General features: G+C 49.4%; 1 protein-coding gene across 11 annotated transcripts in view; it reads right to left on the bottom strand.

The window, feature by feature from the left end:
* Window positions 1-1,544: 1,544 nt before the first annotated feature.
* NFYC (nuclear transcription factor Y subunit gamma) overlaps window positions 1,545-15,150 on the bottom strand; it is a 66,223-nt gene continuing 52,617 nt past the window's right edge. For 8 of the 11 annotated variants that reach the window (XM_040231544.1, XM_040231537.1, XM_040231540.1 and 5 more), the window contains 5 exons: window positions 13,428-13,601; window positions 9,950-10,108; window positions 6,160-6,267; window positions 3,712-3,771; window positions 1,545-2,444 (listed from right to left, as the gene is read on the bottom strand). In XM_040231544.1, coding sequence (XP_040087478.1) covers window positions 2,325-2,444; window positions 3,712-3,771; window positions 6,160-6,267; window positions 9,950-10,108; window positions 13,428-13,601 — 621 coding nt within the window. In that variant the 3' untranslated portion in view covers window positions 1,545-2,324. The remainder of the gene's footprint in view (window positions 2,445-3,711; window positions 3,772-6,159; window positions 6,268-9,949; window positions 10,109-13,427; window positions 13,602-15,150) is intronic. The other 3 variants (XM_040231545.1, XM_040231543.1, XM_040231535.1) reach the window with 1 other exon arrangement.

A 15,150-nucleotide genomic window follows, 5' to 3' on the forward strand; every position in this document is an offset into this window, starting at 1 on the left:
AGGGGCTCTCTTGGGCTGTACCAAAGTGTTTGTTTACACCCGCATGGGCCCTGCTGGCGGGGAAATTTAAAGGGAACGTGCTCAGTAAGGCAACTGGTCAAAATATCTGCAAATTAAGAATGAAGTTTGTGGGAAAATGGGGCCTCACTCACTTGTCTGAGATTCCAATGGTGCTTGGGTTTTGGGGAATGAATGGAAGAGCAGCAAGGTGTGACAGTGCAGTGGCCTCAATGCAGGAGTTAGCCAGGAAATAAGAGCTGAGCTTCTGCCCTTTCTCTGAGCCCAGAACCCCTTCTGGGTGCTCCTCCTTCTCATGAGCCCTCTCTTGGAGCCTCTCCATGTGGGGCTGGGCACAGGCTATCAGTAAATTACCTGCATGACTCACTGAGACATGTTTGGGTACAGGACGGTGGGAAAGTCAGACAATCCCCTTCAGACAAATCCAGGGCTAGAATGAAGGGGGCAGACCAGACCTATGGTGACAGCATCCCCTACTTCGTCTGCCTTGATGACAGGACCATGGATCCAAAACCTTGCGGCAAGGAACATCTGCTTTTGCCAAAGAATGTTTTCTTTCTCATATAGCATGAATCTCTCACCTGGTCGCATCTCTCTTTTTGCTTTGGTGGTCAGGAAGCTCAGGATCAAATGTGAAACCTCATTTTAAGAACTCTGTCTCCGTCATTGCAACCAGAACATTTGTTCTTGTTTTCAGTGATTCAGATTTCCTACTCAATAGTCTTCATAATTCTGTCATGTTTTATTATTTCACTGTGTATGTTTTCAATGCAAGACATATCGTCTTTTCTTGTGGAGTAAGGTAAGGTCCATTAGGTAAATAACTGAAAATGAAACAGATGTCCAAGAGCTTACCACGGTTGACAATGGGGGATATTTGGTGAGGGAATTCTGTGGGCCTTAAGAGTTAGACTTGAAATCATCTATTAAAGCCTCTTCCCCAGCCTGGCCTCCACCCCTTAAGAGAGTCCTGGAAAGAAGTTGCCCAAGGTTTTATGACATATTACTACCTGTGAAAACAAGAGGTCCTCTCCTGGCACCCAGCTCTCTGCTCTTCCCATGACATCAGGCCTCATTCTAGCAGTAAATGGCATGGTGAAGGTAAGGAAGACGGCTCACCACTGCCTCTGTGCCCAATGAAGAAGTGGCATGCTCTTTCTCTGCTCCCTACCTCAATTAACAGGGAGCAAGTCCTGGATATAGACGCCTTCTGACCTGCTGGCTGACAAGGGGCCTGGGCCGCCCTCCATGGCAGATGCCAGGCCTCTGGTAATGGGCATGGCCATAGCAGGCAGCTGAGTGCCAGCATGTGCCAAGGCCAGCGTGGAGGGACTTACTCAAGGCCTTGCTTGAAAGAGAGAGAGAGCTTCCTCTGTGAGCGATGCTCTCTTGACCCTCAGTCAAGAAGGACACAGGCTGAATCTGGCCCACGTGCCACACACAGCCCAGGAAGTAAGGCAGGCAGGCAGGCAGCCCCAAGCAAGGGTCCCATGAATGTCCTCAGACACAGAAACCCAGACTCCAAATTATCTAAAAAGAGATTTATTGCATTTCATGCAGTTTGAAGTCCATGCAGCAAAGGAGACTAGCACAATTTTTAATGCATTTAAAAATAAAATAAAGTTGAAAACGGGGGGTGGGGGGGTATGCACAAAGTTCTAGTCTCCTTGGGTCCCTGGAAGAGAAGGGTTTGGGAATGAAACCATCCACTCTCCATGGCAAATGAGTCTTGTAAATGCAAGGAATGTTCCCATGGCCTCTGGAGGAAAATCCACAGAGCTCTGGGGCAGGAGCAGGGCCCAGGGAGAAGAGCACTAGTGGAAAGGAAGCTACACACGCCACCTAATTTCACCTGAGGGCAGAACATGGTGGCGAATCCTGGGGCAGCGGCTGTTCTGAGAGTCGGGAGACTACACACACCCCTGGGGAGATCTGCTCCTAAAAGAAGTGGCGGTAAGAACCCAAAAAAGTAAAACAAAAGAAATATTTCTTAACCACACTCTTTGAGAAAATGCCATAAATATGTTATTTAATATTTTCATTTCATAGCATTGGACACACAGCTCAACATATTGAAATATTGATTCCTTGGAGAAAATAAAAATGAGAAAAAAGGAAATAAAAAATATTGCATCTTTCTGTTGGAGAATCTAGGCCCCCAGGCTCAGGGCGTTGTGCACCAGTGTCCTAGCCTGCAGGAGGCACAGAGGTTGGCGGGGTCCTCTGAGGAGGGAGGCGGTGCCCATCGCCTGGGGCTGTATGGCAAAAATTGTGTTGGGTGTCTTCGGCCTCGCCAGCTCAGGCCCTCAGTCGCCGGTCACCTGGGGGGCCTGCCCGTCAGAGGGCTGGTTGGCTGACTGGATGAACATGGGCTGGGCGAGGTCCTGGCCAGCAGGCATGGTGACTTGCTGGATCTGGTAGAGCTGCTGCGAGGAGTGGAGAGGAGAGAGGAGAGAGCGAGGTCACCCCAGGGAGAGGTGCATGCAGCTCCCTACGGGCCTCGAGTTGGCTGGGGGCCCCCAGATACCTCAACCACCACCCACTGCACAGCATTTGACGGGGGAGGGGAAGCGGCAGTCTGCTGGGTTGGGGGCAGCAGACCCAGGAGGTGCCAGCTGGCAGGAGGGGGGTGGGCAGGGAGGAGGTGCGGGGGAGGGGGTTGCATTTCCTGCGGCTTTCACTTCTCTGGGCTCTGCCTATCCCGTTAGCTCAGAGCCTTGAGCTTGCTGCACGCTGTTCCTCTGTGACAAACACAAGCAATGTGAACCACTGTACCAGCAGCCTGGAAGTCAGCATTTCCCCAACTCTTGGTAATCTTCACTGGCAGGGGCAGTAGGGATTATCTCCCCTCTTTTTCCTTAGAGTGTCTGGTTCAGGCTGAGGCCCCTGCACGGGCCCTGATGGGCAGGCAGGTCACCTGGGATTAGTCGCTTCCTACAGCCAAGACCCGTGAGGGGTGGAGAAGATGCTCACGGAGCCACTAAGAAAGGTTAGGGTCAATGGGACACAACTTCTCGGGTGTTTCCACAGAAACCCCACAGCTAAGACCCCCTGACATAGGAGACCTGAGTGTGAGCCTAGCACCTGGTGCCGGCAGAAGCCAGAGCTGGGTCCAGATGCCAGCTCCTCCCCACTCTGGGCAGCAGAGAGCACAGGCTTACCCATGCCATCCTGCCATGTCCTCAGGGGTCTCCGGGTCCAGAGCACGGAGGGAAAGGCGGAGGGAAAGGCGGAGGGAAAAGGGAAGATTCCTTCCTCACGTGGGTTTAGAATTACTGAATTCCAGGCACAGAGAGAGTGGAGAAGTCACGTGTTCTCTGCATTTCAACTAATCCATGAGATTAGGAAGAGCACAGCTTAGAGAAAAGCTGTTCTTAAAAAAGGAGACTGGAGACCTGCACGCTAGTCCTGGTTCTGCAATGAACAGCCAGGCAAGCACAGACAAGGCACTTCCCACCTCCAGGGCTCAGTTTACTCATCTGTAAAATGGGCATGGGGGCTATATAAAGTCTAGGGTTAAACTCCCACAAGTCTATAAACCTAGAGGACAGGCAAGACTTGTTTTTAACAACTTCTGTCCACTTCTTGTTAGAAGATGATGGGACAGCTCCCCTAAGCACCAAACCCACACATAGCACCCGCTGCCCTCCAACAACTCCCCATCCTCTGTGCCTGCCTTGGCTGGCGTCCTACCTGTCCATCCGTGAACTGGCTGAACTGCTGTTGTCCTTGCTGGACCTCTGTCTGAGTGATCTGTAGGAATCAATAAGGCAAAGTAGGCAGATGAGCTGCAGGGTCTGGTCCAGCAGTCCAACCAGCCTACCAGCGAGGAGAGGGTCATGAAGATCAAATGGACAGTGCATAGGAGGTGCCCAGAACGAGGCCTGGCACAGCACAGTGGCTTGACGAGTAGCAGGAAAGCAAGGGTCCCTCCCCACCCTCGAGCACTGATGGCTACTCAGAGTCGGCATCACAGACATGCCTGTGGAGATGCCAATATACAACTTCCACAACCATCTCTCTTAATATCCACCCAAACTCCACCCCCACTCAAAACCACCCCCTCACTACAAGGTCTTTCTGAGGGCTGAGGCTCAAGTCAAAACAAAAACACCTAGCTCTTAGATGCTGACAGGACAGGGCACAACATTTACAGTTTAGGCAGAAACCCTAAGAGTCTGTCTTTCAACCTGTGATGGCAGACTGCAAACACTTGGCAAAGTAGTGAGTGGTCGGTGGGCTCCAAACCAAACCCTTATCACTTAGATTATCTCACTGGAATACGAAACACCCTGGCGAGCAGGTGGCCTTGGCCCTAGAAGGCCTTGTGGCAAACCTATGAAGTACTTTTTCCGAGACAGGCCACACACAACCTCTGGGCCAAGGGTGGGGGCGGGGGCCAGTAAGGAAACTGTTTGTCACATGTACTTAAAATCTTATGTGGGCATTTTAAATACATTTTATAAAAGAAATTTACTGACATGGAGAACTGCCATCATCTAATGCCAGCTGCTAGAGACAGCTTGGTAGACTTGAAAAAAGACTGAAGAATGTTTGTGTGTATATGTGTTACCTATGGAACATTTGACTAGCTCATGTTTTCTGTGTACCTTCTCCTGGAATCATCACAGCCACCCTGCAAGGTAAGGGCTGTCTTCTCGAGTGTCCTCACAATGGCCAAAAACAAGCCATCAGGCCTACCCATGGGGCTGCGAGAACAACAAGGGGACAGGTATGAAAGGGGTTTCTTAACTACTGTTCTTTGTTTTGAATCTTTCTCCTCCCACGAGGGCAGGAGTTAAGTTTTGTCTTTCCATCTCCCAGTGCAAAGGAAGTACTGAAGAAATGCCTGCAGGATAAAGGAGTGATCCCGAAACAAATGGAAAATATACCTCATAGATGAGGTTTTCATTGTGCCCTGTGGTCAGCAGGACTGCCCTTCACATCAGTTGAACAGAGTTTCATTTACCTTTAAATTCCATTTACATATAATTTATTCAACAGTCATTCAGCAAACATTTACTGAGCACCTACTAAGTGCCAAACTGTTACAATTACAATCCGTCAATCAATTCTTATGAAGACTCTTGACTGTCCTCGGGTGCCTCTTCCTGCTTCTTTCTTCCTCTCTGTAACACCCAACTCTCCCCACTTTCTGGCTTTAGTTCCTGGTCCCAAAATTGACCTCTGGGGAACCAAGCACTCTTCCTTCTCATTTCTTCCCATCCTCTGCCACAGAAAGTTTCTGGATCCTAGGCTAGAATCTTACAAGTTTAAAGGGGGTGGGTACACTAAAGGGTGGGGCAGTCTTGAGATCTGATTCCCTGTCAGTGAGCAAGCCAAGGAAGCCTGGATTTGGAATGGGCCCTTTAACCATCCCAGAGACCAAACGCAACTCAGAAGCCCTGCTTTTGGCTCATTCCTCATATTTCCCAAATGAGATCTTTGGAGACCTGCTCCACAAACTCAGCTCTGTCACCACTGTCAATAGATACATCACCAGAAATGCAACTGGGCCAGACAAGTCCAGCTCTTAAACGATCACTGCTTTTTTGGGCCTGAGGCAAAAGAACTGATTAACAATGCCTCCCCGCCCAGCATCCATGTCCCCTGCAAATAATGCCCACACCTGCAATCCCCACGCCCAGGGAGGTGGCCCCCTCAGCACCTGTGGCTCACAGTATTCAATATCTTGGTGTGTGAGCGGAGAGGAGGGGGCACAAGAAGGTGGGGGGGGGGGAACCTAAGTAGCTTTCCAAAGGGCACAGAGGATGCCAGGACACAACAGTCATTCCGGTTTAAACATGGAAACTGAGCCTGACGATGAGGCAGCCTGTGAAAACGTTTCCTTCAGTCAGACCTGCGCATTTCCACACATCAGGCTCTCCTCAGGTATCCTGAGACTTCCTCTGCCTTGTGTTTCCTTGTCCCTCGAGAACGAGACAGTGAAGAGACACACTTTGAATCCAGTCCTCTGATAAATCCCACCTGTCCCCTGGGGTGCAGAACATGTGCAGAATGTGGAGGTGGCTCTCGCTGAGGATAGGGTGCCAGGGAGTTGTGTGCTGAGCCCTCCTCTGCAGGCAGCAGCCAGCTCCCGCTGGCCCCCCAACTCAAGCCCTGCATCACTGGGGGACATACCTGTTGGGCATTGGTGGCAAGCGTCTGGATCTGTCCTTGTACGACTTGGGTGCCTGATACAGGCTGGGCTAAGCGGATATACTGCAGCTGGCCGGCATTCAGCTGCACCTATGGCAAGGGCAGAGACAAGCAGACCACAGGGGACTGAATGCAACCTCGAACAGGCAAACTTTCCATGACAAGAAATGCTGATTGTCCCCTACCCACCACCCAAAGAAGCCAACTCTGAAAAGCTCCTTTTAAACAGAGACCCAAACAAGCAAAACCGTAACATCCCAACCCCATCAGTCACACAAAAGAGCATGCTCCTTGAATGGACTCGGGGGAAATTCCCAGAGGGTTTTGTCATACATGTGAGAACTGCATGGCTGGACCCTCAGTATTCACTGGCTCTTAGCTGTCTGCTCACAGTTTATGCTAGGAGTTTATGCCCAACTGTCTGACATTATTGGAATGCTTGTACCTTAAGTGTGGGCCTTTCTCTCCTCCATCTCCACCCTTCACTACCCCAGTTCCTGGCTAATCTAACACTGAGAAGAGCCCCACCATCCACCAGGAGCCCAGAGCAGACGGCCATCATTCAGGACCACAGCCCAAGAACTACCCAGCCCCATGCTGCACATCTTGGAAGAGAAAGCTGGCCTGCTTAACTATCTCTGTCCCCAAGAGCCAGGACCAATGTGGGTCTGTGGGACTTTTAGGATCCTTGGTATTCAGCACTAGCCTCTGGCCAAACACCTCCCAAGGGGAAGCTGAATCAATAAATCTTTCACAGAATACTCCATCATGGGAAACTAAAGCTACAAAAATGCCCTTAGAGTCCCTCAGGCTTACGATTAAGTCTCAGATAATACAATAATACCACATGCTGCATTTAATTGCATGCTAAAAGCCTTAACTCGGGCTCTTAATGCTCCAGCTTACCATGAAAGTATTAGTGCTTTGAGCGTGAGGATGAGCAGAGGACCAAGGCAGCTACAATGCGAGGGGAACTGTGGCTCAGCAGAGAAAACAGTCAGCAAAGGAAGACTATGGACATCATGCTTGGGATATGGAAGATGAAAGAGGCTCCAGGAAGACCGGCAGATATAGTCTCCCTCCATCTGGGGGCCTAGACACCACCCTCTAGAAAAAAAGCTGTCTGGTCTGCTCTTCTTTTAAGGGTGAGCTTCTTGAGGGTAATAGGCAACTCATGCCTCTGTCCTGGAGAAAATTTTCCTCTTGCCTTCAAGAGCTAACTTCATTATATGGGCTTTTACTTCCATGAGTAAATGCTGATAGGATGAAACTCCTGCATACAAGTGTTAAATCAAACTGCTTCTCTGAAACTTCAGCTTCAAAGAGGATTTGTTCATCAAGAAAAGATGAACACTGAACCAAGAAAAGAGGAACACTGAAGTTCCTGGTAGAACATTCCAGAATTGTGTAAGGCAAGATGGAGGGACACAAAATCTAAACCCACTAAGAGTCCGCTTTAAAGGAGACAGGGCAAGATATTGTGACCTACCGTCATTTCTCTCCTGAGAACTTGCCAAGAAGAATTGCCAGGAAGTTGTGATGCCAAGCCTAACCCCCCACTACATCCCACAATGCAGCTTCCAGGCCAACGTTAAATTGCTTACGAGGAGGAAGACAGCTGCATGGAGGCTTGGGAAACCTCATGTGCCGAGATTGATGTTGGTTGGTCCCAGGAGTCTCCAGAACTCCAGCCAAGGACATGGGATGAAAGACTGCAAGAACCCTGGTCCCAGGAGTGGGGGAAGGTATACTGCTGGCCATAGGGATTTTACATTTCCCAGCTGGAAAGAGCACTTTGCAGAAACTCAAACGTGACTGAAAACTTGTGAGCCAAACAGTTCTAAGCAGTTCTTAGAAGCAAGCTCTTCTTTTAAGCTTGGGCTTAAATATTTGGGGACGTTCTGCTCTTCAGTCCTCTACCACAGGGATAATCCTGGGGACCCTCACACCCTTTTAACATTAACTACAGAGCAAAGAAGCCCACCCCCCTGGATGGAAATCAACCCTGAATATTCACTGGAAGGCCTGATGGTGAAGCTGAAGCTCCAACACTCAGGCCACCTGATGAGAAGAGCCGACACACTGGAAAAGACCCTGACGCTGGGAAAGACAGGGCAGGAGAAGGGGGCAAAAGAAGATGAGATGGTTGGATGGCATCACTGACTCAATGGACATGAATTTGAGCAAACTCTGGGAGATAGTGAAGGACAGAGAAGCCTGGTGTGCTACAGTTCATGAGATCGCAAAGAGTTGGACATAACTTAGCAACTGAACAGCAACAGAGCAAAGAAGCCCACTCCCTGGGCTTTCCAAAGAGGAGCACAGTTCCCTTCCTGGGAACCAGCACTCCGCTAAGTCTAGAAATGCAGACTCCTGCAGAAGCATACAGTGAAGACTAAGTCCTAAACTCTGCAACAAGTCTTCTGTGGCCCCAAGTCTGTAAAAGACTCAGGTTAAAGTTACTATGAAGTGGGAACTCTACTCTGGTTTAGATGATCTTATTTTGGTGCTCTCACATGCAAAATTGAGAACCATTTATGAGAGAAGTCATGGGTTGGTGGCTGCAAGGAATCTGAAATCGATGCGTGCTTGTGTGCGTGTGGTCACCCCACCCCAACCCTGCCCTATTTAAGAAGGAAGGGTGGGGGAAGGAGATGGAGAGAAGGGGGTGGGGAGAAAGAAAGAGAGAGGTGACAAAGAAAGAGACAGAGTGATGCACATAGCCCACTTCCCTCAGCTTTCTCTTGGCCTATTACTCTGTTAATTAAGAAGAGCTCCCCAAAACAGAGCTAAGGATACTTTTCAAGCTTCCTTCAAAGAGGAAGTGGTTAGCCAAGTCCAAGTGAGGTTCTGTATCTGCCAACATTTCATTAACAATAGGAAAGGTGAGGCAGGAACAGACCTGCTCTATGTCATGCATTTTCCACATTTTTTGTGGCAAGCTGACCAATGACTAGGTGGCACATGTTAAGACAAGGACTTTCTCCATTTTTTTTAAACAAAAAAACAAGTACAAGTGAAAAAGCCAATAAATATAAGAAATGAAATCCCTCAAGGCACACAGGAAGTAGCAGTCCACAGTGAAGCAATGGGTAAGTTAAATGAAAGCCAAAAATACACTTTGTTGCAGGCTCCACTGGGAACTGACTCATGAATATGCAACAAGTGTATTTATGGCCTTCTCTATACACCTCCCTCTTATTCTCTGCAAATCAAGACAGGACTGCCTCACAGGGCCTTTGGCCTTGGCATGGAATAGTGGCTACAATGACCTCTCTGCACAGGCAGCAGGAGGGGAACTCTAGAAGCGCTGCCCCATAGTGGTGAGTCTGAACCTGGATTAAAGGAAAGCAGGGAGTACACAGTGAAGCCAGCTGTGGTCTAGGGTCATGGAAATACAGGTTTACAACAAAGTGTGTGTCTGTGTCTGTGTTGTGTGTGTTGTTGTGTGTGTTATGTGTGTGTGTTATATGTGTGTGTGTCTGTGTTGTGTGTGTTGTGTGTGTGTCTGTGTTGTGTGTGTGTTATATGTGTGTCTGTGTTGTGTGTGTTGTTGTGTGTTATGTGTTATATATGTGTGTGTCTGTGTTGTGCGTGTGTTATATGTGTGTGTGTGTTGTGTGTGTGTCTGTGTCTGTGTGTGTGTTGTGTGTCTGTGTTGTGTGTGTGTCTGTGTGTGTGTTGTGTGTGTGTGTGTACTGACATCTCTAACTGTTCCTGACTACACTGTCGCGCACAGCGCCGCACAGACCCGAGGGCAGGGCAGGCTTACCGGGATCTGCTGGATCTCTCCTGTGTTCGTGATGATCTGCTGCATTACCTGCATGGTCTGCCCAGCGCCGCTCTGGGCCTGCTGGGCTTGGCCTTGTGGCTGGGCCTGGACAATCTGCACCTGCTGCCCTTCTCCAACTTGCATGGTGACAGGTGTGGTCTGGAAGGAAGAGTCATGAAAACGCTGACCGAGTTCTAGCCCAGAGCCCAGGCCTACCAAGGGGTTAATGCTGAGCTGTTAACCAGGAGCAAACCCTCCTGAACACCTGACCTCATCTCAACACCAACAATACTCAACCTACAGAGTCCCCTGGGACTGTGCACACTCAGAGCACTGATAAAATCATTCTCCAAAATAAAAGACAGGAAAGCCGAATGGATTTTTTTGGCTCAGAGTGCAAAGTATTTGCCTCAGCCCCAATACCTCTCTCTATGCTTCAAATGGTGCAACTTTTCACAGCCCCTTCAGTGACAGAAAGGCACGTATCGTAAAAAAAAGAATTAAAAGCAACTATGATAATTCTCCCGAGACATGGCTGAAGTCAAGCCTGGAGCAGGTGAGTCTGGAGGGCAAACCAAATGGGAAGTGGGGTCAGTTTAGGACCCTAGGCTGCTTCCCTGGCATGCAAGGCCCTGGAGAAAACATAAAGGGCACACTGGCTGGCACCCCCACTTAGTCAGAGTGACTCCAGCCCACGCTGGCCAGCTGGCTGCTCCAGATCACAGCATGGCTTCCCACAGGAGAGGCAAATACCCTTAAGACCTGGACACTGTTAAGACCTGGATCTTAATTGAGGCTATGTAAGTAATAGAATTTAACACTTTAACAGAATTTACCAAGAATGTTAACCTTCTAGAAATAGGAATCTCAGATTTAAGGAATTTCTGTCTAATGTATACAAAGATTCTGTGTCTCACACACTTAGAGGATTATCCAACCCAACGAAACTTGCTCCTTCGAGACACAGTGGATTCAAACTGTCAAGAGGGTCAGTTATTTCTTTAAATCTCACATCTTTACCCCTGTAAAGATGCGACCTTTACAGCTTCCAGTGTAAGTTGCTCATCTGGTGGGGTGCTAGGAGAGCCTTTAACTACACCTGCACCCCAAAGCCCTCACTTTGGGTATGATTTCTCCCCACTTGAAATCAAGAATCACCTCCTAAGATGACTCAGAGTCTCAATGAATTCTGGTCTTCAATCGATGTTGTTATCCCGATTGCTCTTACATTCTGACCGCACAGGTCTACTCTGCAGTAACATTACCTGGGAAGGGGAGGGTGTTCTGGGAACTGTAGATGAGAAATGACTACGAACTGTAGGCGGGTAGGGAGAAAGATGACAGAGGGTACTGCATGCACGCAGTGGGCCAGGTCAACAGGAAACATCTCCCGTTGTGACACCATGATCTCCAACTTAGCCTGCTCCCCAAACCTCTGTAAAATGTTTCCAATTTTATGACAGATTCACTTGACCAAAATATACTTTCTTCCCAATTTTAATATGTGTTGGTCCTATAAGGGTATCTGAGCTCAACCTGAAAGAGCCACTCCTACAGACCTAGGGAGGTGTGACAAAGCATAGCCACAAGGCCTTCCTGAACCAGTCAGACAGGGGAACAAGAGTTGGGAGATGCCGGGAGGAACCAAGTTCACCATCCTCTCAAGCCTTATCAGCTCCAAGCTGAGCAAGTTCAGTGTGGCAGAGAAGAGGTAGATAAAATTCTCGCTGACTTAAAAAAAAAAAATCATACTGCCAACTCATCACTGTACTACCAACTCAATTTTCCCAAGAGGATTTCCGAGGTACTTCTAAATCATTTCAGGAAAATGAGGGCTCATGTTAGCCTGGCAGATGTCAAATCACATACTGCGTGCCCTGCAGTCGGGGTGCAATAGTCATGAGCTTTTCAGAATGATTAGCCAATCAGGGCCAGCTCTTGGCAGACTCCCTAGAAGTTTGCCGGTACAGGGATAAAGCCTTAGGCAGGCAAAGCGCTCACCACTGCAGAGGCACAAGCACTGGCCAAAGAAGGTCCCTGAGGCATCATGCTGCAGTGAATGCCTCGAGGCAGGGACTGGGATGTGGTCATCTTTAAACCCCTCCTGCCTAGCAACGTGTCTGGCAAAGAGCAAGCACCTCCATAAACTTTCAAATAATGGATAAAAAAGTGAGCAGGGAATAAATTCTAAAACCATAATAATTTGAATCTAGCTCTGCCCCAATGTTTTTTCTTTAGGCAGACCTAGCTCCTTACTAGAGAAGGCAATGGCACCCCACTCCAGTACTCTTGCCTGGAAAATCCCGTGGACGGAGGAGCCTGGTGGGCTGCAGTCCAAAGGGTCGCAAAGAGTCGGACACGACTGAGCGACTTAGCCGCAACAGCAGCAGCAGCAGCAGCTCCTTACTAGGATACACATGGCTGTTTAGAGTGTGTCCTCTGCCTGCCTTTTCACGCTGCCTAGATGCTCCCCTGTGCCCAATCTCCCTCCCCTCCTACCACTTCCAGGGCTGTTTCTCCCCGCCTTTGCTCATGCTGTGCCCTCTCCTGGGAAAGCCCTCCTTCCCCCCATCATTCCCTCTAAGACTCACACAGTTCCTTCCAGAGAGCTTTTCTCTGGCACTCTCCGCGGCCACCTCCTCACATCTTTTGTCAGGTAGCCCTTGCGAAGCCCTCCCTTAACACCCTCTACACAATCCTACGAGTATCTTCCACTTCCCGCATGGCGAGTGGTGTCATCTGTCAGTATCTGTAGCCCCAACGAGATTCTTAAATTCTTAAAAATAGGGGCTGGTTTATTCATGCTTGTATCCTCAACACAGCTTTGGACTTTAGCTAAGAGGACACTCAACGTCTAACGGATACACAATGACTGATAGGGAATGTGGAGTCAGGACTCAGGAAACACAGTTCTCTTCAGCCTTTCATGATCCCCAACAATGTGGATATTAACAGCTTTCACAACAATACTATCGGGAGAGAAGGAATCTTCTGATTACTATTATAAAAAGAGAAGGTCAGTGGACACATCCGGTGGGAGACAGAAATGAGGAAAAGGAGAGGAACTGTATGTTATCTGGCAATGATGCCTGATCGCCCCCTTAAAGATACAAGTTCCAATTCTGGTGGGGAGACGCAGACCGCAGGCATGGAGTCCACCTCAAAGACCTTATACGAAGATGTCACTCTCTTCAAGGGGGCATCTAGAGACTTTTTTCCTCCTAAAATGTTTTAGGGCCTCCAGAGAATGTCCTGTTCACTGCACTTTCCTCATTTGACCCATGAGGATGCCAGGGTCTAGAGAGACTAGGTGACCCATCACCTCAGCGGCCGGGTCTGGGGGCAAGTCCAGGTCTTCAGAATCCAAACCCAGTGCCCTACAATGATCTGACTGCCCATCTGCCCCAGCCCCACTTTGTCCATCCCAAATCTAAGGGGTGCTATCTTGCTGGGCCGGCACCCTCTGCTGCTCACAGACCTGGCCCTGCTGAGGCTGTGCGATGATGATCTGCCCAGGCTGGATGGTGGTCGTGGAGCTGGTGGTCTGCTGGCCTTGCTGCTGCCCCTGGACTTGAACAGCAGTAGGCTGCTGAGCCAGCGTGAAGTAGTACTGGACGGGCTCGGCAGGAGTCACAGACTGGCGCACCTCCTCCTGTGGGGCAGAAGGAGAGACAGGTAAGAGGAAAAGAACCGACTCAGCAGCCACCGCAGTGAATTTCCATTCTTCCCCCAAACGGGCTCTGCGCAGTTGCCAGCTGAATGCTGAGTTCTCCACATTTGAAGCCAAGGGAAAGTGGAATTTGAAGAGACCAGTTGTGCTAAATCGAACTAAAAATAACAGATTCCATAGGCTTCACAAAACAAACATACAGCCAATTTTCTGAAGTACAGAGTAATCACCCATTGCGTGATGAGTTGCAAATGGGCAAATAATTACCGTAACTAAAAACCACGCACTGGCAGTGCTTGTCAGTAAATGCTGTCAAGGCCCATGATCTGAGAACAGTGCTAACTGCAAGTACCCCAGACACTCAGGCTGGCTCCCAAACTCTCGAATAAGCAGCATCTCCTTATTTCATGCCCCCACCACCTCTGGAGGAAAAGAGCAGGGGAAAGGGACACAGGGCTTTTGCTGGGTTGGAATTTCAGAAGCAAATGTCAAGACCAAGAACGCTGGTAGGCAAGAGCCCAGCTTTTCACAGCATGTCGAGAGCTCAGTGGTCACTAAGGTCGTGTCTATCCAGCAACCCACGGGGCCTGAGGGACAGCTCTCCACTGGGGTGCTGCCTTGGCTGACTAGGGAGGTTGCATTCTGGCCGACCTGCTGGGTGAAGAGACTGTTCCTTCTTCAGCAGACGTTTTCCATGGCAGAAGGAGTAAACAACCCTCTCCCAGCCACCTCGAGCTCACAGCTGAGAGTGTAGGATGTTTACACACACTACGGCATGGTTACAGTCTGAGGGTCCGGGGTTGGTCGGCCCCTGACCACTGACACAGAGATCGGCGTCTGCTCCGGACGGCCCTGCGACACACGGAACCCCTGCCTGGGACAACAGAAACAGTACAAACATACAGCCACTCGGCTGGCTGAGCAAAATATCAGCTACATTTACTCACTTCTGTGCCCTGAACTAAGTTTTTCAGGCTCAAGGAAAAAGGAAAAGACTTCTCCAAGGCAGAGACCCTGTGGATTGCCTCAAAGCTCCCCAAAGGGACATACACGGTTGGTACTGACCCTGTCTCCAATCTGTGCTTCCATGGTCCTTTTCTCATGAAACCTTTTTGTACTTGCTGGTCAAATTCAAGCCTATGAAGGCAAAGCCTCGATCTCTCTTGCCCCCTACTGTCCCTATTACCATTCTCTTTTCAGGCACTCAATAAGCAGGTACTAAATGATAAATGAATTCATAGGGCCAGGCAGACAATTGGAGGTAGGAAAGTTTTTTTTTTTAAACCCAAGCTGCGTGCATGCTTAAGTCGCTCGGTCACGTCTGACTCTTTGTGACCTCACGATCTGCAGCCCACCAGGTTCCTCTGTTCATGGGATTTTCCAAGCAAGAAGAGTGGAGTGGGTTGCCCTTCTCTTCTCCACGGGATCTTCCTGACTAAGGGACTGAACCCAGGTCTCCTGCACTGCAGGTAGATTCTTTACTGGCTGAGCCACCAGGGAAGCCCTGACCCAAGTTGGGAGTATGACAAAC

This window comes from Oryx dammah, unplaced genomic scaffold (genome assembly GCF_014754425.2).
Source record: "Oryx dammah isolate SB20612 unplaced genomic scaffold, SCBI_Odam_1.1 HiC_scaffold_28, whole genome shotgun sequence".
Classification (NCBI taxonomy): domain Eukaryota; kingdom Metazoa; phylum Chordata; class Mammalia; order Artiodactyla; family Bovidae; genus Oryx; species Oryx dammah.